The sequence below is a fragment of the Ambystoma mexicanum genome, chromosome 8, assembly GCF_040938575.1.
Source record: "Ambystoma mexicanum isolate Mex_15411 chromosome 8, UKY_AmexF1_1, whole genome shotgun sequence".
NCBI lineage: Eukaryota > Metazoa > Chordata > Amphibia > Caudata > Ambystomatidae > Ambystoma > Ambystoma mexicanum.
The window spans coordinates 1104574723-1104598030 of record NC_090929.1 but is presented as its reverse complement, the minus strand read 5'-3'; the positions used below and the strand labels follow the sequence as shown (position 1 = coordinate 1104598030).

Here is a 23308-nt window from a genome sequence, read left to right as displayed (position 1 = left end):
ACATGAAATATGAGGCCAGGTTAACAGACTTGGAAATGAGAGAAGAGGACAAGATCCTTAAGATTGACGATCTAGAGAACAGGGAACGTCGAAACAACCTGCGCATCATGGGGGTGTCTCAGGAGAGGGGGGAGACGCCCGCGGATGTGGGGAGAAAAGTCCAGGGCCTAATCAATCAACTCTTCGCACTGGAGGGGGGCAAAGAGGTCCAGCTGGAAAGGACGCACCGAGGTGGAGGCGGTGCGGGGGGAGGCCCAAGATCCATTGTGGTGAGGTTTCTCCGCTACAGGGAGAAAATGGAAGTACTGGAGAAGGCAAAGAGGCTGGGGAGCTTCATCTTTGAAGGGGTCACCATTAAGATTTATCAGGACCTTTCTACCCTCACGCTCACCTGTAGGAGAGAGTGCCGTCCACTCACACAATGGCTGACAAGCCAGGACATGAGATACAGATGGTCCTTCCCGTTCGCCCTATCCTTCGAACGGGCGGGGGTGGACTACAGGGTGATCAGTGGTAAGGAGGCTACGCAAGTTTTACAGGCGCTCAAGGGAGACCCTCCGGAGGAGAGAGAAGGAGCGGGAACTCAGCCCAGATCGAAAATGGAGAGGGGACCGTTGGGTCCCTGGTCGACAAAGAAGAAAACAAAGGGCAGGAGGAAATTTAAAAAACCCAACACCCCACCGTCGGAGGCTGGAGGAGACTAATGAAATGGCCATGAACTCCTGGGATACATCCGGTCCCGAGTGGCACAACCCCGGCCGGGGACAGGATTTTCCTTTGACCAAGAGACCTGCGGTGCACAATCATGTCCTGGCTTTGGCGGCTTGCCCGTTGGCAGGCGTCACAAACAGGGGGGAGAGGGGAAAACGGGCCAGGGGAGGAAGGAACTCTCGGGATCTCCTCGATCCAGCCACAAGGGGGGGACAGGGCAGCTCCCGCCGAATCGGGAAGCCGATGAACACCATGTTTGGGAGTAATGGCAGACCATGAGAGAAAGGGCCGGGTCGATATGATCAGAATTAGCTCACTCAACGTTAAAGGACTTAACTCCCCAACTAAGCGCTCTCTTCTGGGGTGAGAAATGAAGAACGCGGGGACAGACATCCTCTTCGTGCAGGAGACCAGATTGGTGAAGGGTGAGGAGAGGGCCATCCCCGGACCGCATGTGGGCCAGGTATTTTGGGCTTCCAGCTCCACTAAAAAGGCGGGGGTTGGGATCCTGATCCACAGGCACCAAAAACTAACAGGTTTCACATTGGGAGAGGGAGGATGGGAGGGTCCTGATGGTATCCGGTAATCTCCACAACTCCAGAGTCTCCTTGGTATCCATTTACTGCCCCAATGTAGGCCAGAAGGAATTCATCCACGAGGCCATGGGGGAGGTGATGCGCAGGGCGGAAGGTCTCCTGGTACTGGGGGGGGACCTCAACATGTGGGCGGACCGGGATTTAGACCATAGCGGGGGGGGGGGGGCACCCAACCAGGCGGCGTAGGGGGAGGCCCGGAATGGGGGCTCAGAGATCTGATGTGGGAAAGGGGACTCCTGGACATTTGGAGGGAACGTCACCCAAGAGCAAAGGGGCACACCTTTTACTCGGCAGCCCATGGGACAAGGGCAAGAATTGACTATCTGTTCACAGGTCACCAGTTCATGAGTAGAATAGACGCGTGTGATATTCGCCCGGTCAGTTGGTTGGACCATGATATGGTCTGGTCAGACCTCAGCATCTCTGGCTTAAAGGCCAGGGAATCTTTGTGGAAATGTAACGACTTCCTGCTCCGGGACGCATTCTTAATGTCCTCGGCTATCAGAGAATATTTCGAGCTAAATGACACGGGCGAAGTGGATCGGACATCGTATGGGAGGCGGCGAAGGCAACTTGGAGGGGTAGGCTGCTGAGTGAAGGAGCCTCCAAGAAAAGAGAAGGGACCCTTCTAGCTCACAGGTTGATGCCTGATATACTCTCCCTAGAAAGATCTGAGGGGAAGGGGGAAGGAGAAAAAGAGAGGGACCTAGGCCTGGCGAGGGAAAAGAGACAGGAACTCGGGGATCTAGAATTGGGCAAAATAGTAGCGAGACTCCAACACCTGCGTCGGAGGTACTACGAGAAGGGGGACAATGCCGATGCTATGCTGCGGCCAAACTCAGAGGTCAGAGAGCAGACAGGTGGGTCCAACAAATCGGGGATGATGTAGAGGGGGAATGTACGGATCCGGAAGGCATAGCAGAGAAATTAGCAAATTACCTATATATATATATAATACCCTATATGGAAGTGAGGGGGTAGTGGAGAGGGACGCACGGGAGGCATACCTCAATGGGGTCTCACTCCCGACCCTTGGAATGCGGGAATCCGCGGCCCTAGATGCCCCAATAACAGAGGAGGAGGTGCTGAAAGCAATTTCAGGGCTGAAGCTGGGTAGGGCCCCGGGGGGAGGATGGATTCACCGCAGGCTTCTACAAGGCTTTCTCGGGTTTACTGGCGGGCTTCCTAGCAGGTCTATTTTCGAATATAATGCAGAGAGGGAGGGCACCACCGTCCTTTGGCAAGGCACTAATCACAGTGATCCCGAAGGAGGGGGAAGGACCCTACGGACTGCCGCTCCTATAGACCTATCTCCCTCCTTAACGTGGACGCGAAGCTGTTCATGAGAATTATTGCCAAGAGGCTGGGCGCCATATGCCGAACCTGATCCACTCAGACCAGGTGGGGTTTATACAGGGAAGACAGGGAGCCGACACCATGCGTAAAACTCTGCATCTCATGCGGGTTGCGGCTCCGATGGGTGGGAACCCAGTCCTTGTGTCCATAGATGCCGAGAAAGCATTTGATCGGGTCGACTGTGGGTTCCTACATGGTTTCCTAGAAAAGCTGGGCTTTGGAATGGGGATCAGACGGGCCGTCAAAGCCCTATATATGTCACCTTCGGCCAGAGTGACTGTCAGTGGTCGCCTGTCTCGCATCTTTGGCCTCCAGAGGGGGACGAGGCAGGGCTGTCCCCTTTCCCCCCTTCTCTTTGCCATGACCATGGAGATTCTCGCAGAATACCTAAGAGGCGCTCCCATGGTGCGGGGCATAGTGGTGGGAGACCGTACCTTTTAAACTTGGCCTGTACGCGGACGACATCCAGCTCCACTTGAGGGAACCCACGCGTTCAGTCCCGGCGGCCCTTCAGATCATCGACCAGTTTGGCAGGTTCTCAGGTTTTAAAGTTAATGTCCGCAAGTCCATGATCTTCCCATTTGCCTCGGATGCCGATGGGTGCTTACCTGAATTGCCCCCTTTGGGCCTTCAGGTCTGCGTCGATGGGATAAAATACCTGGGGATCAACATCGTAAGACCCAATGAAGACCTGAGTCTGGCAAACTACCCCCTCTGTTTGAGAAATTGTTCAGGGAAATGGAGGGTTGGGGGAAGGGACACATTTCATGGATGGGTAGAATAAATGCGATTAAAAATGAACCTGCTCCCCAGAGTGCTCTACCTCTTCCAGATGCTCCCACTGGAAGCCCCGGTGGCATACCTCGGAGAGGCCAAGAGGCGCATACTGAAGTTTATATGGCCAGGCCAGAAGCCCAGAATAGGCTATGAGACCCTCACTCTTCCCAAAGAAAGAGGTTGTGTGGCCCTCCCAGATCTCGACAAGTACCACAGGGCCGCCCAGCTCAGGGTTTTGGCCCCCCACCTTAGAGAAGACCCCAACAAACAGTGGGTCTACATTGAAAACTCCTTCCTGAGCCCAGTTACGGTGGGGGAATGGTTGTGGGTCCCACTTAACAAACTTCCGAGAAGAATTAAAGACCACCCCATTATGGGAACTATGTGGAAGGCACTAGCAGGGAAGGGACTTAAGGATGGAGTCACCACATGGCCCTCCCCACTCAGTCACATATGGTCCACACCAGTACTGGAAGAGATTCCAGGACACAAATATTACCAGTCCTGGTTTGAAGCAGGGCTTTGTAGGGTTGGCCAACTGGTGAGGGTTAACTCTTTCATACCGATCCAGGAACTAGAGGAGGCGCTGGGTATCGGCAGACTTTCGCCACTCCTATACCTTAGACTCAAGGGCATCCTAATGAACCCAAAACTGAAGGAATGCTTACAGAGGGGGCTCGCCCCAGTGGAAAAAGTACTGGATTCCCATACGGAAATGAAGGGCCTCATCTCGCTCCTGTACACGGCCCTCCTGGCTCCCCGAGAGGGAACCACTGGGAGCCTCAGAAGAAAATGGTAGAGGGATCTAGGCTGCACCATAGGGTATGGTCTTTGGGGGAAACTGCAGTAGGGCCTTCAAGACGTCGATTTCATGTCAATATAGGTCCCACGCTGTCCAGCTCCTCCACAGGTGGCAGTACGACCCAACTACTCTTTCCAGGATGTTCCCAGACGTAGCCCCAGTGTGTTGGCATGGGTGTGGGGGGAAAAAGCCAATTACTGGCGTATGTGGTGGACCTGTCACAAAGTCCAAACTTATTGGTCCGAGGTGCTTAGTTGGATCAGGGATGCGGGGGAGGGGGACTACCCGTTGGACCCCATACTGGTGATTTTTGGCCTGCAACATAGAGATGAGCACTGGGAAAAGGTATCAGCCTTGACACACGCCCTATTGCTGGCTGCTAGAGCGGCTCGGGCCAGGACCTGGAAAAGACAAACCCTTCCAACGAAGAGGGAATGGGTGACAGTGGCCAAGGACATTTACTTCATGGACAAACTAACGGCTGCAATACATGGCTCTAGTGTACAGATTGAAACCGACTGGCTGCGTTTCATGGAGGTGTTTGTTAACTCAGAGGACAAGTCTCCAGGGTAATTGGACGCCTCCGCCCGGCCCATAACTACCTTGTGCATGGATCCCTATGCATGGGAATCTGGAGAGTCGACTATATATAGTTGGCCCCGGGCCCAGCTGGTGCTGCCCGAAGAGAAGACTCACTAATTGCGGACTCTGAGTTCCCGAGAGGGACGGGAAGGGGGGGGTAAAAAGCGTTAAAGCCTGGTGTTTCTATTAAGTTTTGAACTCCTTATGGGCATGTGCCCACTGTATACTACATGCATAAGTTTGCTTTTTCTTGCTCTTGAAAAACCAATAAAAATTGAATTTAAAAAAAAATAAATATGCAAGACTAGATTAAACAGATACCTCTGCAAGGATTGTTGGTCAACATAAACAATATAAGGGGCGTGGCTATCATAACGTCACTCTAAAATTAGGCTTGTTTGTTTATTCATTTGTTATGCGCACCAAACCCATAGGTAAGAGGGCACAGCAATATGAAAATGCGAAGCTTACATAGTTACAAATATACATAGCATGTAGAAAAATATACACAAAAATTACATAAGTACAAAGTATACAGAGTGTGCAGATATATACAGCGATAAAGTGGCCTTTGAAGTTGCAAGAATAAGCATGAGCAGTATGCAGAAATGTGCCATGCTTAGTCAAAGCCTCCGTGTATTGCTAAGGCACGTAGGTGAACAGGGACAACGGGCATGATCTATCAGGTCGGAGGCTAAGGGTCTGTGGCGATGATGTGGTTTATCACCTTTTTTCTGAAGTGTAGGAAGGGTTGGTCCGCTCTCAAATCTTGAGGGAGAGCGTTCCAGCATTTAGCAGCCTTTACAGGGAAGCTATTGCCACCAATAGTGGTAAACTTATGTTTAGGTATGGTCAGACAATTAGCATTACCGGCTCTGGTAATCAAACTTAATCAAATCTACCCAGAGAGTAATACAATTAATGAAGGTAACACATTTTCTCATTGCCACAACATCTGCATTTGGACCACATAGTCATTAGTACCATAAGATTACATTTATTACACTAACATACTTTTACCTCCCATCCCCTCTGCTCCATACTCTTGGGTCTTCATATGAAACTGGAGAGGAGCCATTTGCAAAACAGCATTTAAAATTAACTTTCCAGCTAGCACCAGCGTGTGGCACCTCCCACGTAAAGACTGCCCAACCCCCCAGTCCTTTTAATCTGCATTGGATGGGACGGGGGTTTTGCGCTGTGTCTGCATCTTTACTTTTAGTGCATACCCTTCTGTCCCCTTGGAGCCAGGAATCGAGCTATCAACTTTTTCTATTTACAATCTTGCCCCCCACCCCAGCCCCAGAAAAATCCAGTTACTTTTTATATGTATTATTTACAACACAATCCCTCCCCCTATTTTTGCCACCTTTGTTTTTCTACTTGTCAGTGACTCAGCTCGAGTCCCTCGGCATCCACTCTCCCTCAACTGACCCGTTCACTTTCTGTCCACGAGGAGCCTGCGGGGATCGGACAGGGACTTCATCAAAGGGGCACCTGCCAACTGAATAGTCTTGCACGTGACATTGCGCGCTGATCTCCACAGGAAGCTCTGCAGTGTTCTGGCTAATGGCGTGAGCAGTCAAGCGTCCGAGGGTCTGGCTAATGGCGGGAGCAGCCAAGCATCCGGGGAGGCAGGGGAGTGTCTGGATCTGGCATAGGTCGATTAGACTGTAACCATCCACACCGCTACCAACATGCGCTGTAGCACCTTTGTGCTAGATGGCATTACAAATAATGATCTCAGACCAAATAATAGGACAGACTCAAGGAATATGGCAAAGTACTACTTTATTCTTATTTAAGAAAGCCGGGAGAACTGACAGGCTTCGGACTGATGCATGCACATTCACAAAGTAGCTTGGTTACATAGGTCTTATACCACAATATGCGTCATCTATGATGTCATTCTACGTGGCAAATTAGAAAACCTATTTAGGGAAGGGATTGGTTAAGCAAACATATTTACATATACAAATTAATCATTGGCTACCCCTTATCTGTAGGGTACGACTACCTCCTAAATATGTAAATTACTGATTATAGCGGACAAAATGGCAGTGGATTGATCTATGCAACATTGTATGTTAGGTTGCCCCTCAGACCCACTGATTGGTTGGCATGCTAGCCCAACTTTTGGCTCTTTAACAGCACGTGCGTGAAACAAAACTTTGGTGTTTGAATCCCGTTGGACTACTCCCCGTTTTCCCAATTAGTCCATCTCTCATCGGTCGGCCATAAGCCAAAGTCTTCCATCTGTAGTTGACCTTGCAGCCTACTCACTGTCTTGAAACATTTCAAGGAGTGTGAGCACACCACTATCTTCGTCTGAGGCTCTAATGATTAGCCCTTTTCTTCGAACCTCTGAGTCACATGTGAAGAGACCACACATTTGTCCATTTCAGCCTTCTATTTCTGCTAGTTGATTCATTGTGTAGGGTGCTGTTACTCCTCTTGGCCTCTAGAGACGTGCTCCACTTAAACTTAAATTAACTGAGAACCATCTGCACTTTCGCAATCTACTTCAAACTGCTCTTTTCTGCTAAATCACGGACTGCTGCGGCCGATCGTGTGTATCCTCGCGCCAAGATTCCCCGGCGTCAATGTGCACGCTATAAATTCAGCTAACATAACACAACACTTTACCTTGCATGGCACCTTTTCCGGACCGGCACTCTGTCTACCGTGGCTGTGAACTATGGGCAGACCTGACCTGCTGGTAGTTCAGGCCCCTGCCAGCAGATTATTCACTGAAGCACCAGCACCGTTAACAGTGCCGGGGCTTCAGTGGTTCACATCCCATGGAGTCCTATAGAACTCCATGGGAATGGGAATTTACCATTACTTTGCCACCTGTAATCCTGGTAACAGTATGCTGAGATTGCCGGTAAGCCGCCGGTACTACCAGCGGCTTACTGGCAATCTCGTAATGAGGCCCATGGAGTGAAAAAAAAAATGATAAAAGAAGTCCAGGGTAGAAAGACATTCTCTTGGCCTCGTTTGAGTTGGTTGTGTTAGTGGTAGGGTCAGGTAGTTATACTTGGACTGAGGACGTTTTCCAAGCACCTTTTTTAGTTCCTTTGAGATAAGAAGGGAAGTCCCTCTAGCAGTACGGAAAGATGGGCCATATTCATTTTTTTTAAATTAAAATACATCGGAATGTCCTTAACGTGTCCGAATCCTTATTCCGACCCGCCACAACTCATAGCTTGGTTGCCTTCATTTGAGGACAACTTCTCTTCTCCCATTCAAAACCCTCAAATTTAACATGGATAAGGCATCCTGCATTTTAGTTCATATTGCATTGATTGCTAGATACTACAAATCCTTAAGAGTTCTTCTGTATGAGCTCATTGTATCTACAGTAACTGACTTAACAGGAGTCTGTGGCAGCAGAAAGAGCAAATTAGACATTTCAATGGCATCAGCCACAGCAACCCTTTTCTGTGTAAGGGACCTTTTTACACCTTAATACACTATGGCTTGCCCAAATGTAGATATTAAAAAATGATATTGCTAATGACACGTGGAATAGTTGTTGTTTTGGCCATGTTCATATTTACTGACCACTGAAGGGATTGCAAAATCATGATTTTTATTCATATTAGAGCTGACATATCCTAATGGGAATCTCCACTGTTTGCAGCTGTGGTTAGTTGCAGCTGCGGTTTAGTTGATTATATCACATGTAGTCACTTCAAGGCTCCTTAGTTGTACAAGTACACCAGGCACTTTGCCACTATAAGCTTGCTTTCAAATAGGGTGTCTTTCAGGTGTCTGATAGACATATTGATTTCTTGAATCTTTGAAGTGTTGAAACTGCACAAATGATTATTGTGTAGTTGATCGGACCTTAACATGGTTAACATCCTTTCTCTTCTGATCCATCCCTGATCGCCTGATGGCAGTAATTGGACTACGGATTTTTAATATGTCAACTGGGAAGTGTTGGACACAGGCCTTGTTTAGCTGTTGAGTCACAGATCATATCAGTTGATGGAGGCCCTTAGATGAAGGGTATTGGCTCTTAACTCTCAAAAGTATGCAAATGTTCAGATATAACACAAAAGGTCTACATCCAGCTACAAGTTCCACATTTTAACAGTTCCAGGGGATGGCTCCCTGCCCCAGGTTCCTTTTTACCAATACCAAAAAGTTAAAACTGAGAATAATCCTGTTCCTTAAAGACCAAAAGGCTAACTCTCCTTTTGGATATTGCAATCCACTCCCTGGGGAAATGCTCCCTTCCCCAAGTTTTCTCTTCACATTCAAAGCCGGTTACAATCCTCCTTAGAATTTTCCTTTTTCTGTATCACAAATTGGGTGTGGGTCCCAGACTCGCAGGCCACCTGGTTTTCTCCCTCGCCAGGTCCAGATATGACAGCAGTTCAATATATCACTGTATGGTTCTTCCTTAGCGTTTCCTTTGTACAGCAGGTTATCACACATACTGGACCATGCCTGGTATACTCTCCTGCCAGGTGTTGGATATAGTTTTTACTGCTTTCATATAATTAGCCTTGCCTGGTGTACTCACCTGCCAGGACTTGTATGCATTTAATTTCAACACTGTGGATCAGCACTTCTCATCGGCTCATATTATCAATAATGTATGTTTGGCACTTTTCCTCCATTCACTCAGCTTGTTCTACAAATATTTGTTACATCTTTTCATCATGGTTCACCATACAATGTCTCTCTCTGGTTTCCCTCCTAGGTCGTTCCCAAGTTTGTATTGCGTGTCCAAGACCCCAGTCCCACTATCTAGGGCCTTCGTGACACACCCGACAGTGCTTAGCGTCCCAACCCTTTCCCTGGCCTCACTGGCCTTCTGATTATGGCTTCCCTGCATTCCTGACTCCAAGTCGGGGGTTTCTCTGACGGCTCTCCTTGCTGCCGTCAGCGGATGGTATCCCACCCTCTGCAGCCTTCAGAAAACACGACTTGCTTCTTCGTACTCCGTGCCATGATCTGTGAGCCTCTCCAAAGAGCGTTGCTCACTGGATTTGCACCTCGAGCTGACTTGACTCCTGCGCCGCCACCGGTACCTTGCTCTCCTGTGAGTTGGAGAACTCTGTTCTTCCCAGCATGGTTTTAAACCATGTCGCTCCAATGGTATTTTCCCAGCGACTAAATCGCTGCACATGGTTCTCTTTGGGAGTGATCATCACTCCTCCCCTCTTTCTTGTCTTATTGGTTGTATTGTTTCTGATGCGTTGTTGAAAAAGTTGGCATTGAACTTATTGGGTGTAATCATCGCAGCTCCATGCCTCTCCTCTCCTCAGTTGTTAATAAACTAGTCCTTGGGGATACTATGGAATACTTGAAGTAGACTTGGTTAGTGTTTCAGGGAGAGTGTTAATATATACAATCAAGGCATGAGGAAGAGAGAACATCCCTAAAAGGGAATGGGGGTTGGGGAGTATGTGACTGGTTCTGATCACATTGTGTTATGCCCTTGAGGGTTGCCTCCCTCAAATAGCCGCCACCAAGATTGGGTAGCGGCTGTTGTCCCCTGGCCACATGAGGAGAGGCTATCTCTGGGGGCGGAGGGGGAGGAGTGATGCCATTATCAGATTAATCACAGTAAGAAAAGAGCCGGTAATGAAGGCTCACAATTGTGTAAAGGGAAAGGATGGGGGTGGAGTTAGGGGACGGGAAATATATTAGACAAATTTTAAGATTATAAGTGTGGGGAATTAGTTCTGTATATTGTTTAACTAGTCTTGTTATGCCATAAAAGACTAGCTGGCAGAACATGACGGAGAAACAATATACGATGGAATTGTCTGGCGTTTTTCTCAACGCTCTTAATGTTTCGTTTTTTAAACACTGTTTTTCATGTGATTTTAATAACCTTCTAACTTTCTTAACCAAGTATGCCTCCAGCCACTTTAAGTCTTGTTAAAACCAATCACTCACAAATCCAACAAACTGGTATCAAATGCCTTTGTAATTACACAATTTCCAAGCAGTTGGCATCTTATGGCCAGTACTACTGTTGCAGCAGGGCCCCAGAACTGTTGTCTTTTACAATGCTTGTTATATCAGAAGGGAGGCACAGAGCAGCAAATGGAAGCAGCCACATTGTGGGCTGTTTCAAACTGTGCTGTATATATATTTTTTTTTAAAAGTAGCCTATAACCAAAGCTGACTATCAATGGTAAATTCACTGTTTCAATTGGTCACACGTTTTCGAATGTTCTGGAACCGTGATCGATTTTTGTCATCTTGCTATTGTAATATTTGAACTTCCTTTCCTGGGAAACCTCACTGAAACGGAACATTCCTGTCCTTTGCAACTTGACCTGGGATTTTTGGACAGTCTTTGAGCAGTGTCTCCTTGGTTCCCTGTCCACACCACTTTACATGTGTCTTTCTGTGTGTTGTGTTTGGATTGGGGCCCTGTTGATCTTAAGGAGTATTTCGCTGGGGCCTCCTTTACCTTCCAGTGTTTTCCTCTTCTCCTCCACGTGTTGTGGATCTTGGTGTGTTTTGCGAGGTGGGATTTTGCATATAAAGGAGGTTAACTCCTTAATCATCTCCCCAGTCCCATGTGATTGGGGCCAAATTACTTCCCTTTGCAAAATCCCACACCCTTGAATGCCCAACCATTGAGCCTTTCTCTTGCATTCCCACACAGCACATCTCATTACGACAAATCCACGACCCTTTCTCCCGCTATGCTCACTAATTGGGGCGAGGGGGGTGTTCACCCCATCCACCTCCCTCCTATATGTTCCCCTAATTGGGTGTTCCGTCCCATGCCCTGAAACCAAACGCGACCAATGCAGCCTAACTTCTCTCCAGACCTGAATCATCCTCCCTCCCATCCCCTTAACTGCTCGTCTTCGATGCACCCCTCTCAATTTCAGGTCCCACGCAGCGTACACTGGATATAGAACGCATATTACACGTTTGTCCATCTAGTGTTGGCTGTGCTGGCCAGTTAGTGGTGGGGGGATTCGACTACCCATATTTGTGAAAGATGGATGGGACAAGTGCATCTTCCGAGTATATGGGTAGAACCAATTAACCGTGTGTTTTATGCTGGACTTCCAGTTGATCTTCATGTATATTTATTTGGAAAGCAGAGTGGATTGTTCAGTATTGACAATGGACTCTTCGCTCGCTTGTTTCCTCTTTGATTATAGTATTGCAGCAGCTCTTGAAGAGCGTTTTTAAGGTGGGAGATTCTTTGCCATGGGCAGGGCACGGTTGATTCTTTCGTCATTTTTCAGTGTTTTCTTGTGGCTTTGACTGGGATTGTTGTTTTGTGGGGATTGTACCATTGACATGGATGTGGTGTGCACGGTTGAGCACCTTCTTGTGTGGTGGCCTTGCAACATTGCAGGTTCTCTGGGTTTGCATTTGCTTTTTTGAAGTAGTGGACAATGCTCACCTTGCATATTGTGCACTTGAAGCGGCTCTCTGAGTGTTCAGGTATTTGACAGGCTTGGAAACACTTCATTCACGTTGCTTTGTTTTCCTCTAGGCTTGTCGTGGGGCACAGACATCCACAGCACCTGTCCCAGACTCTCGGACCACTCCCCGCATTAAGAAGTTTGCTGTGTACAGATGGGACCCAGACAAGACTGGTGACAAGCCCCGCATGCAGACCTTTGATGTGGACCTGAACACGTGAGGGAGAGGCAAAGTGCGGGGTTGATTCTGCAAGAAGGCCGATAATGTGGCCACAACTTCTCTCAAGCTCTTCATTTTTATTTTTTGCATTATCTCTGCAGCAACATTGATTGTAACAAACCTCTTCTAAATTACATCCATCTAATTTATGTGTTGTGCCTTCACATCCCATTTACACACCAGATAATTACAAGCAACTGATCCCTTTTAAACAGTTTGAAACTGCCATAAGACAATTTGTCATACTGAATATTATTCTTTGACTGGTTTGTCCTTTAACAGTATTTGCTGCCTGCATGATGTTTGTCCCACTGCCGAGAATCTTTCAAGGAATCCCACTCTCTTCCAGGTGCACCCATGCCGATCCAGATCGGTTACCCAAACACAACTCTCCCAGTGCATTGCAGGATCTCCCGCTATTGTAGCCTTGAGCCCAGGCACATTGCTGCACTTAAATCCTGAATTTTCACTCGCACTTCTGTTCCAGTACTGAGGTCCACACGCATTTCTGCCAAAACGTATTCTCCAGCAGTGTATCTTCCATATATTCACTTCCTGTTGAACATTGCCTGTCATCAGCTGTGGTTCCTCTGTAAACAAAAAAGTAGGTTCAAAGGGGAATGCAAGCAACTGAACTTATTTTAGTGTTCTATTGGGCTCATTTTGGGTCATTTATCGTTCGGCCAATAGACAGTGTCTCCCTTAACTTCACCCCTGTAGGCATCTTCAGATTCGTATAGCGTATGAAACAGTGCAACATTGGGCCTCATACGGTGTTGATGGGTGGGACGCGTGTGAATCTATAAAATATACCAATGCTGGAAATCAGGAAATAAAGATAAGTAACTTAATTCTTCTCCAGCATTGGATCTTTCATAGATTTACATGCTGTTGAATATATTACAAAGGAGTAAACCTACACATATGTATACAAGGAGGAGCAGATTTAGCTCATCTTAAGAGAACACGCTTTGGAGGACTGCTTGTCATGCCCCAGATTCTTCCTTTGAGCTTTTGTCGATACAAATGAATTTGGTCAAGGTATGCAGAAACTACAATGTGGCAGTTCTGCAAATGTCCAACAGAGTCACTCCCGCCAAGAGTGCAGTATTGGAGGACATAATTCGAATGGAATGTGCTTTGGCCACCAAGGCAGCTGTATTCTGGCTTGGTGATGGCAAAAGGCAAGGCATGACTACAACCACATTAGATATGAAGGCATTAGATATGCTTTTGCCGGTAACATTGGGACCAAAGACTATATAAACCTAAACGGCTGTGAAGATTTACGGAAACACTCAGCATGGTCCACACAGTATTTAAATGCACTCATCACATGCAAGGAATGGAGCAACCTTTTAGCAGGCGTTGTTGGGAAGCTGAAAGTCTTCTGCTACCAAAAGGTTAATTCAAGTGGAACGAGGCTGGCACTTTAGGCATAAATGTTGGGTTGGTCTGGAGTAGGAAGACGTTCGTGTGTAACGACTGCAAAGTGTACATTGATGGATAAAAAAGGAAGTCTGCTTTTTGCTGAAGTCCCCAAATATGGAAGGATTTGCTGAGGAAATAATTTTAGGTGGGATCCACCCTGGTTGCTTCAGCACTGTGAACCTTTTCAACTCTTTAGTACTCTTATCACAAAGATGAAGGGGATATTCTGTCTTATAGGATTCTAATTGGTGATCTGAACGTTACAGCAGTGATCATATAACTCATTGAGTCATCGAACTGTGTTTTTTGTTTCAGATGTGGCCCGATGGTGCTTGATGCTTTGATCAAAATAAAAAATGAGATGGACTCTACTTTGACCTTCCGCAGATCTTGTAGAGAAGGTAAGAGGCTACCGATGCAATTCTGTGCCACAGTTGCATGATCGTCTCAAAACAAAATGAAAGTATGGGGTGTGTCTGTGTATACAGCAGGAGAACGTTATATGGCATTACCCTAATTGACCGAAAACAATTGTCCAAATGATACAATTGACCTAATTACAGTGGTCCTAATTGATCTTCTGTACAATTGACCGTTTGATTATATATATATATATATGTTGGTTTGGGTTTTTAATAATATAAGGGGATTGGGTGGGGGTTGCTCAGGGGGGTTGCGGATGCCCCCCGCACCCCTCACATATATATCCTAATTGACCTTTTTAAATTCGGTTAATTGTGCAGAAGGTTAATTGTCAGGTGAGTGAATGGGTGTGTGTCTGTGTTTGTTGAATTCAACTTGTTTTGGTTCGGGGGTGGGAGGGCTTGTCTTGATCTGTAATGCTAGACCACAAACTGTCAGTTGGTGACACACATAGTGTGCCTAAACCCTGCTCTGTGAGGCGTTGGCGGGCCATGCTTTAACCTTTTTGAGTGGTTTGGGAGCAGTCTCGAGCGCCTGTGGAACAGGTCGTGCTGGCCTCGCATTTGACCACGCATGGATGACTGCAATCTGTGAGTGTTTGTTGAATTCAACTTGTTTTGGTTCGGGGGTGGGAGGGCTTGTCTTGATCTGTGATGCTAGACTACAAACTGTCAGTGGGTGACACACGTAGTGTGCCTAAACCCTGCTCTGTGAGGCGTTGGCGGGCCATGCTTTAACCTTTTTGAGTGGTTTGGGAGGAGTCTCGAGCACCTGTGGGACAGGTCGTACTGACCTCGCATTTGACCACGCATGGATGACTGCAATCTGTGAGTGTTTGTTGAATTCAACTTGTTTTGGTTCGGGGGTGGGAGGGCTTGTCTTGATCTGTGATGCTAGACCACAAACTGTCAGTGGGTGACACACATAGTGTGCCTAAACCCTGCTCTGTGAGGCGTTGGCGGGCCATGCTTTAACCTTTTTGAGTGGTTTGGGAGGAGTCTCAAGCACCTGTGGGACAGGTCGGGCTGGCCTCGCATTTGACCATGCATGGATGACGGCAATCTGTGAGTGTGCAGAACCAACATCACACTGTATATATGTGAGGCTGGCCCCACAATGTAGCAGAGGTCCAATGAGATTTATAATTGTCTTTGCTTTCCCAGGGATTTGCGGGTCCTGTGCTATGAACATCAACGGGGGAAACACACTGGCATGTACCGTGAAAATTGACACTAATCTTTCCAAAGTGTCGAAGATCTACCCACTGCCACACATGTATGTCGTAAAGGACCTTGTGCCTGTGAGTGACTTCCCTTCCAGCCCACCACCCTCTACATTTTACATGTGTGTTTGGGGAAAGCAGGGTAGTCCAGCAGGGAAGTTGGAGCCTTTGTCTTTATGGGGTCGTTAGAAAGGAAGGTAAATGGCAGGACTGGGAGCCAGGAATTCCAAGACGCTTAACTTCTCACAAGCCTTTGATGTGAAAGGAGCAGATTGAAGGCCTGTATCTCTTGGGATGGCATGATTTCTTTAGCTGATCAGTCCACTCGAAAGCCACCCACTTGGTATTTTTGTACTACTTCTTTAAACACCAGACTTTCTGTCTCTAAATGTGTGCTTATCAACCTAGGTATAAACGGACGTATGAAGAACTGTAAACATTAAATTAAGAGCAACATGGAATGTAGGTTTATTAATTGTTGGTTTATTGAACAAGTAACATACATTCTTACTTCATTTACTGCGCAGCTATGGTGATTGTGATTGTGTACTGTTCTGAGCTGTATTGGGTGGTGGTTTGGTGTGCACACTCCATTACTCTCTGGGCCATGACGTTAGAGCATGAATGTTCCTTATTGATTTATACATCTGGATCTTGCTTGGGGTTAGTGTAATAGCGGTGCCAGGGAAGCATTTTCATTGAGCTAATTTGGGGGCTAGGACATGCATAATCCAGTGGCCTCTGACCCAGTTAGCAGTACAGGAAATCCTAGAGACTGAAGCTAGTATCTATAATCCCCGTAGAAGGATGCTTCCAAGTCACATTCTCTATGAAGGTTAGAGGTGGAAGGCTGCATTTAAGGGGTGCCAGTGTGTACTGCTTTTGCCAACCATCAATAAATAGAAACAATCAGGTACTTCTGTTGAATTGAGAACTGACCCCCGCCCCCTTCCACCACCCTTATATAATTCGTTTTCTCGCCCAACCACTAGCAGCTTTCCTAGCAACAGTTAAGACATGTTGAGTTCAAGACTAAAAGCGTACCTGCTGCTTGGCATGTCTTTACTACATTGTTAGGCATTGGTTTAAAGACCTGTGATTTTTCTTCCAGTCAGAAAGAATCACGGATTGAAAAGGGACTGGGCAAAAAAAAAAAAGAAAGCAGCTTGAATAGGGCGCCCCGCATCACCTCCTGTTTTGTAGTCCAAAAAGTTGTTCCTCCTCCAGTGAACATTAGACAAATCAATGATCTTGGCTCAAATGTTTTGGTGTGGCATCTTGCTGCTTGGCATTTAGGAGAAAGAAATGGCAACACCTGGAGAAAAGAGGCTTCCACAAGTAAGGCCTGGTATATGGCTTGAATATAAATCCCCCAACGAATGATCCAAAGAGGGAGACTGTTTATTCTCTTTAACGAAATTAGATCAAATGGTGATGGTGGCAATCTTTAAATCTAAGGACATGAATCATTGCAATTGTATGATGCAGTGTTTTGAGCATGTAGTGGGAGCATATGAAACCAGAAAATTACTGGGATAAGTTGAAATCTGTGTATAAACGGAAGCCCTTCCAGTGAATATTTGAATCGTGTTTAGGTAGCACTGACTGTCTCTTTCCCTCATAGGATTTAAGTAACTTTTATGCCCAGTATAAGTCCATTGAGCCTTACTTGAAGAAGAAGGATGAGTCCCAGCAAGGAAAGCAGCAGTACCTGCAGTCCATCGAAGATCGGGACAAGCTGGTTAGTTGGGAAGCTTTATAGGAATATTGTCTGTGGTGCTCTTGCATAAAGCCTTTTTCTTGCTTAGTCAAAAAATGTTGCTGAATGCATTTTTTTCCATTTGTTTTTGCCTCAAACTGCACATGGTAAGTTGGGGTAGGGTGTATATATAGGGGTTTGAGGGGGGCGGGGACGCTGCACCACCACACATTTTGTGGTAAAGTGGAAAAATCGGGTATTAAAAATTCTGCGATGGTGTAGATCGCACCGATTCATAGAACCGTATAGAAAGCTAACAGCAGACTTTGACTGCCGTAGGGTAACTGTGGGGAGTTTGGCAGCACTTGCAATCGATTTAAGTATCTGCAAACCAACTATGTACAGCTTCTCGTTTAAGAGAAGGTAGTAATGGCATTCTGGATCAGTAGACCCGAATGTTAAACATTGATATAATTTACAGGACTGGATATAGGGTGAATCTGGTTAGGCCATTGTGTGCCATGCTGGAGAAAATCCTTCCCATCGGTTTCCTGGTTAGTTGTATTATCATTATCAGGTTTTTATATAACATTTAATGTATAGCCCTTTAGGGTGGATTCCTTCAGCTGTTATTAGCCAAATTATAGTACTTTTTACCACACACGGAGTGGCTGAGTATTTATTTATTTATTGGACATTTGTATGGCGCCTATACACAAGTATTTTAAGGCGCCACAAGACAAATAAGGGGGAGGGGAGAAAACACTAAATGGTCCTACTAGGCCTTGACATTCGGACTATGCAAGTGCAGTGACAATAAGTGCAGGGGAGGGCAGGAAAGGGGGAGAAGTGCAGGAGGAATGGGGCCCAGGAGGGCGAGGGAAAGTGCCGAGGGGGGCCCAGGAGGACAAGTGCCAGGGGAAACATGGGTAAGGGTCAGCTAGTGTGAGGACAGGGGGCCCAGATTCAAGCTAGTTGGGGTAAGGGTGGCTGAGGGCAAGTGCTGGTTAGGGGGTGTTGGGGAAGACTGGACGAGGAGGGCCTGGCCCCTGTAAGGCACATAAGGGACCAGGTGCAGGGGCAGGGGGACTGAAATAAAGCAGGATCCTCAGGCTCATCAGAAAGGTTTCCAGTAAGATTGCTGTATTCAGTTACATCAGTTACATAAGATAGCTTGCTGGAAAACCACTGGCACCCATCACCCAGGCAAGAATCACCCAGACAAGCTCCAATTGCCTGGGCGTGTAACCTTCACATAGAACCTTCTCTCACACCATAACTTTCTCTTACATCACCAGACTCGTGCATCCATCTCACGCACTATACAAAACATCTCTCCTCCTTTACAGACCACATACCGCCCAACATGGCAACATATATTACACACCCATGCACCCCACACACACATGATAACAAAATGCAGCTCTAGAAACACTTTGGGTGTGTACCCCTCTACCAACATCCAACATGGCACACCATTTCCATCGACTACTCCCCACACAAATCGGGATAGTAGTCCTTTACTCTCAAAATTCAGGCATTAACGAAAATGCGGTGTCTCTCTACACCAATGTCTGCCTCATACCAGAGGCTTAATTCCCATACTCGCATTCATCACAAGGTCTTTAAAGAGTGCTGTGTTGCTCTATGCCAATGACTGTGCCTTCGCACCGGAAGCATCAGTCCCATCCTCACACCGTTTAAAATGTTTTTACTGAGCGCGGCGGTGTCGCTCTAATAACCACACACACAGATCTAGTGCCACTCGTACTCTGTCAATACACATTACTGTTCAAACATATATCTCAACACGCCATGTCAAATTATCCTAAAATACCCACACTATGACGTAGACATAGTCCTTGACATCTTTAGCTTTTTGTCCACATTTACTCCTACACATGAGATTTTAAATCATTGCAAGAAACTAAAGTCTGATTTTTTTCAAAAAAATGGACAGTAAACCTAGATGCCCATAGCCCTCTTTGCAGCTCTATAGCTGCAAATCCTTGCAACAGTTAACTATTTCACCAACTCAGAAGAGTTACATTGTTCAATATAATTTCACTTTCAATGCATCATCTTTGCCTTCAATCTGAAAATCCTAACGTTATTAACACATGGAACCTCTTGCCATGCACTACAAATATCAGCCTCTTCTTGTGACCTAGTGAACCCGACCTTGTCACCATTGAGGCACACCCAGCAACTCCAAAGTGAAATTGCTCATATATGCTACTGTATTTGATCTCCTGCAATGCACTAGCCATAATGAACACTTATCACTGTGTCAATGTTCAAACACCCACTGCGTGTACCATATTCCGAACTCTATATCAGCGCAGCCCGAAGAAGACCTTCTCTTGAAGCGCTCACACATCATATTCTGTTAGCCTAGACTCTCCAATTGACCCATTAACGAATTTAATCCACACTGGAGTTTTTCACGCTACACTACGCCAACAGAACCTGACATAGTCTGAAATGTTAAATCTGTAATACCGCATTTGTTATGTTCACACAGACTCTTCATCCAGTCTCGTTCTGTTCCCTTCCAAAAAGGAAACTCTGCAATTTTCACCCACAAGCATCCAACATGCAACAATTATCCACACAGAGCACCCACACATTACCAACATCCACACAGTGAGCACACACAGTGAACCTTTTTATCGCGAAGCACAACTCGCCCTCATCAGATAGGTCTCCAGCAAGATTGCTTTATTCAGTTATTTCAGTTACATAAGATAGCTTGTAGGAAAACCACTGGCACCCATCACCCAGGCAAGCTCTTTCTAACTGCATGGGCGTGGAAGCTTCACGTAGAATATTCTCGCACACCATAACATTCTCTTACAACACCAGACTTGTGCATCCATCCCAATCACTATACAACATACCATCCATCACTCTACAACAGGGACTTTAGCAAGGGAGAGGGAGGGGGAAGGGTGGCAGGAAGGCCGTTCCAGAGAGAGGATCCTGCCAAAGAAAGAGATCTACCCCCCAACCCCCCACCCCCCGACTCTGCTTGGAAAAACACTTGATCTTCAGAGATTTGGAGCAAGAGGAACGATGGACTCTAGCAGGGAGGTATTTAGGGAGAGCAAGTTGGATGTAGTGGGGTCCCAGGCCCCAGAAACCCTTGTGGAGTATGCAGAGGGTCTTGAATTTGAACCTTGCTGCCACCGGGAGACAGAGGAGAGATTTTGGGGCTGGAGAGATGCAGTCCCTGGGTTTAAAGCCAAGAATACGTCTCATGTATTCTGGATTAGTTGAAGATGGTGCAGGGAGGAAAGAGGCAGATTGAGGAAGAGACTGTTGCAGTTCTCTAGAAACATTGTGCTTCTGGGGAAAGATGAGGAAAGGGAGGATGCCCATGAGGAGGAGGAGCTGGAGAAGGAGAGAGCGGAGTCGAAGATGACCCCAAGGTTTTTTGCCTCAAAGAGGGTGAGGGGAAGGGGGCCCATGGAGGGTGGCCAGAGAGTGGTAGGGAAACTGAGAGCAGACGTCCCAATGAGCAGGATCTCTGTCTTACTGGCATTAAGGCAGAGATCATTCGTAGAACACCATGCCTGGATAGCGGTCAGGCAGTCGGGTATGAGAGAGGAAGAAGAGGAGGTAGAGGAGGGAAGCTTAAAGGAGACCTCTGTGTCATTGGCATAACACGAAGTGGGGAGAGAAGGTGGAGATCAAGTGGGCCAGAGGGGCAAGGTAGATATTGAAGAGCCACGGTGATAGCATAAAGCACTCAGGAACACTGCAGGTAGAGAATGAGGTGGCAGAGAGGAACGAGCCCAATTGTCCGTGGGAAGTCCGGTTTGAAAGGAAAGAGGTCAACCAGGCCAGTGCCCGGTTTGTGATGCCTAGGGTATCATGGAGATGATTTATGAGGATGGCATGATTGACCGTGCCAAAGGTAGAGGAAAGATTGAGCAGTATCAGAACGGAGAGCCAGTTTGAATAAAGATTAAAGAGCAGGTCTTCACGGGTGTAAAGGAGAGCAGTTTCCGTGCCTCTGGATGCTCTGAAGCCATACTGGTGGTCGTGGAGACGGCTAGCAGATTCAGTGTGGGGGGTCCATCTCCAGGAGATTGCCAAGAAAAGGGGTGACGAAGCAGGAAGGGTCAGCAGACATCTTTTTAGGAAATGGTGCACAAGGGAGTGCTTGGGTGGTTGTGAGAAAGAGCCAGTGCAAAGGAGTGGTTACAGAAGTCGGCCAAGGCAGGGGCGAGAGAGGAGATATTTTCCTTGATAGATCTGGAAAAGCAGGGGCACACCGGTTTGGTGGGGACTTTCATAGAGTGGACTACTCTAGAGACCGGGAGAGGAGGATATTGGGTGTTTGGGGGGCAAGGAAGGCAAGAGTGTAGCAGGGGTGGGGAGGGGAGTAGAGGAGAGTGAGGACATGATGTCCTCGGATTTGGTGGAGAGGTGGGAGGCCAGTGCAATGCAGAGGGCCTTGGAGGGAAGGGGGGGAAGAGGAGACTGCAGTAGGGTTGGCAAGTTCCTTGCAGATTTTGAAAAGCTCAACCGTGTTATTGGTGGCTCCCGAAATGCGGGGTTGGCCATATAAGCCCTCTTCTTGCGTTTCAGAGTGGCCAAGTCGGAGTCCTATCAAGAGTTGCACTTGGAGGCAGACTTCATGCAGATACTCATGACTGGGACAAGGATGTCCAAAGTGTTGGAGATGGAGGTTAGCAAGTGCTAAATCAGAACGAGAGTCAATGGCAGGGGTAGGAGGAGGAATGAAGGTGGCGTCAAATGCAGCAACTGTCGCGCTCCATCGGTCGAATGACTGAGAAGGAGATGGGCAGTGAAGGCAGAGGCATTGCGGGGGCCAGAGAGATCCAGATGGGAGGAGACGAGAGAGTGGTCAGACCAAGAGAGAGTGGTATTTGGAGGATTGGAGAGTGACGTCTGCTGAGATGAGTGCATCCAATCTGTGACCAGCAGAGTAGGTCCGGCCGGATGGAAGAATTGTGAAGGGAAAGATAGTCACAGAGGTTGCTGAAAGGAACTGTGGCTGCATCGGGAGAGTCTAGATGAATATTAAATTCACTAAGGAAGCAATGTTTGGGGGCAGAGGTCAGGAGAAAGGAGGAGAGAGCGGGCCATTCAGAGAGGAAAGGGGAGGTTGGTCCAGAGGGCCTATAGATGGTGGCGAGAGGGTAGGAGAGACATCCAGCCTACAGACCAGGCATTTAACGGAACAGTAGTGAGTGGAAACGATAATAGCACACATCCATTCAGGCAACACTAGGACAACTCCCGTCCAGACTGGTTAGTCCTGAGTTTGGAGAGGATCTTGTAGCCCTCAGGAAGGAGAGTGTCAAAAGCAATGACAGAGCTGGCTTCGAGCCACGTGTCGGTGAGAACGAGGACGTCTAGGTCAAAGTCTTCAAGGCCCTGTATGGTTTGAAACTTGCAAGGTGGAGGCACGGTCTGTCATTTTAGAGCACTTAACTTATGAGCTATCCACCCAGTTAATATAAATGTTATTGCATTACTTTGCTTTTTGATTTGAGGCCTTAATCAGATACTATCTTCTGGTTGTCCCTGACAATCTGAGATGAAGCGAGTGGTTGTCCCTGACAATCTGAGATGAAGCGAGTTAGTCACCTTTCAGAAAGAAAGATGCAGTCACAGGCAGTACCAAAAACAAGGCAATCAATGTTAGAACTAGCATCACTAAAACCTGTTTTTTTCCTAATGGAGTTATATTGGTAGATTCAGAATCGCCACAATGTCAACTGCTACATAATGCATTCTTGGCCCTGTGTTAACATGCTTGCATTTACTCATGCACCCTCTCTGGTTCTGTGTATTTACTATTTTTCTGCAGACACTATTTTGTCACGTGCTACAAATCGTATTTATTGAAAATCCTGAGAAAATGCCTTTCCCACTAGATGACCCTTTGGTACTCTAGGTTATGCAGTACACCTGCCTCTCTACCCCACACAACTGGCTGGTATGAGTGCAATAACAAATTCTCTTTACATTGCTCAAAAACATGCTGAAATATATGTTAATTGTTTGATTTTGTTGCACATTATATAACA

General features: G+C 47.0%; 1 protein-coding gene across 1 annotated transcript in view; it reads left to right on the top strand.

Annotated features, from left to right (window-relative positions):
• The window catches only part of SDHB (succinate dehydrogenase complex iron sulfur subunit B), a 169500-nt gene that overhangs the window by 40255 nt on the left and 105937 nt on the right, over positions 1–23308 (top strand). The window contains exons 2-5 of the mRNA XM_069611130.1: positions 12320–12465; positions 14215–14300; positions 15486–15622; positions 17169–17285. Coding sequence (XP_069467231.1) covers positions 12320–12465; positions 14215–14300; positions 15486–15622; positions 17169–17285 — 486 coding nt within the window. The remainder of the gene's footprint in view (positions 1–12319; positions 12466–14214; positions 14301–15485; positions 15623–17168; positions 17286–23308) is intronic.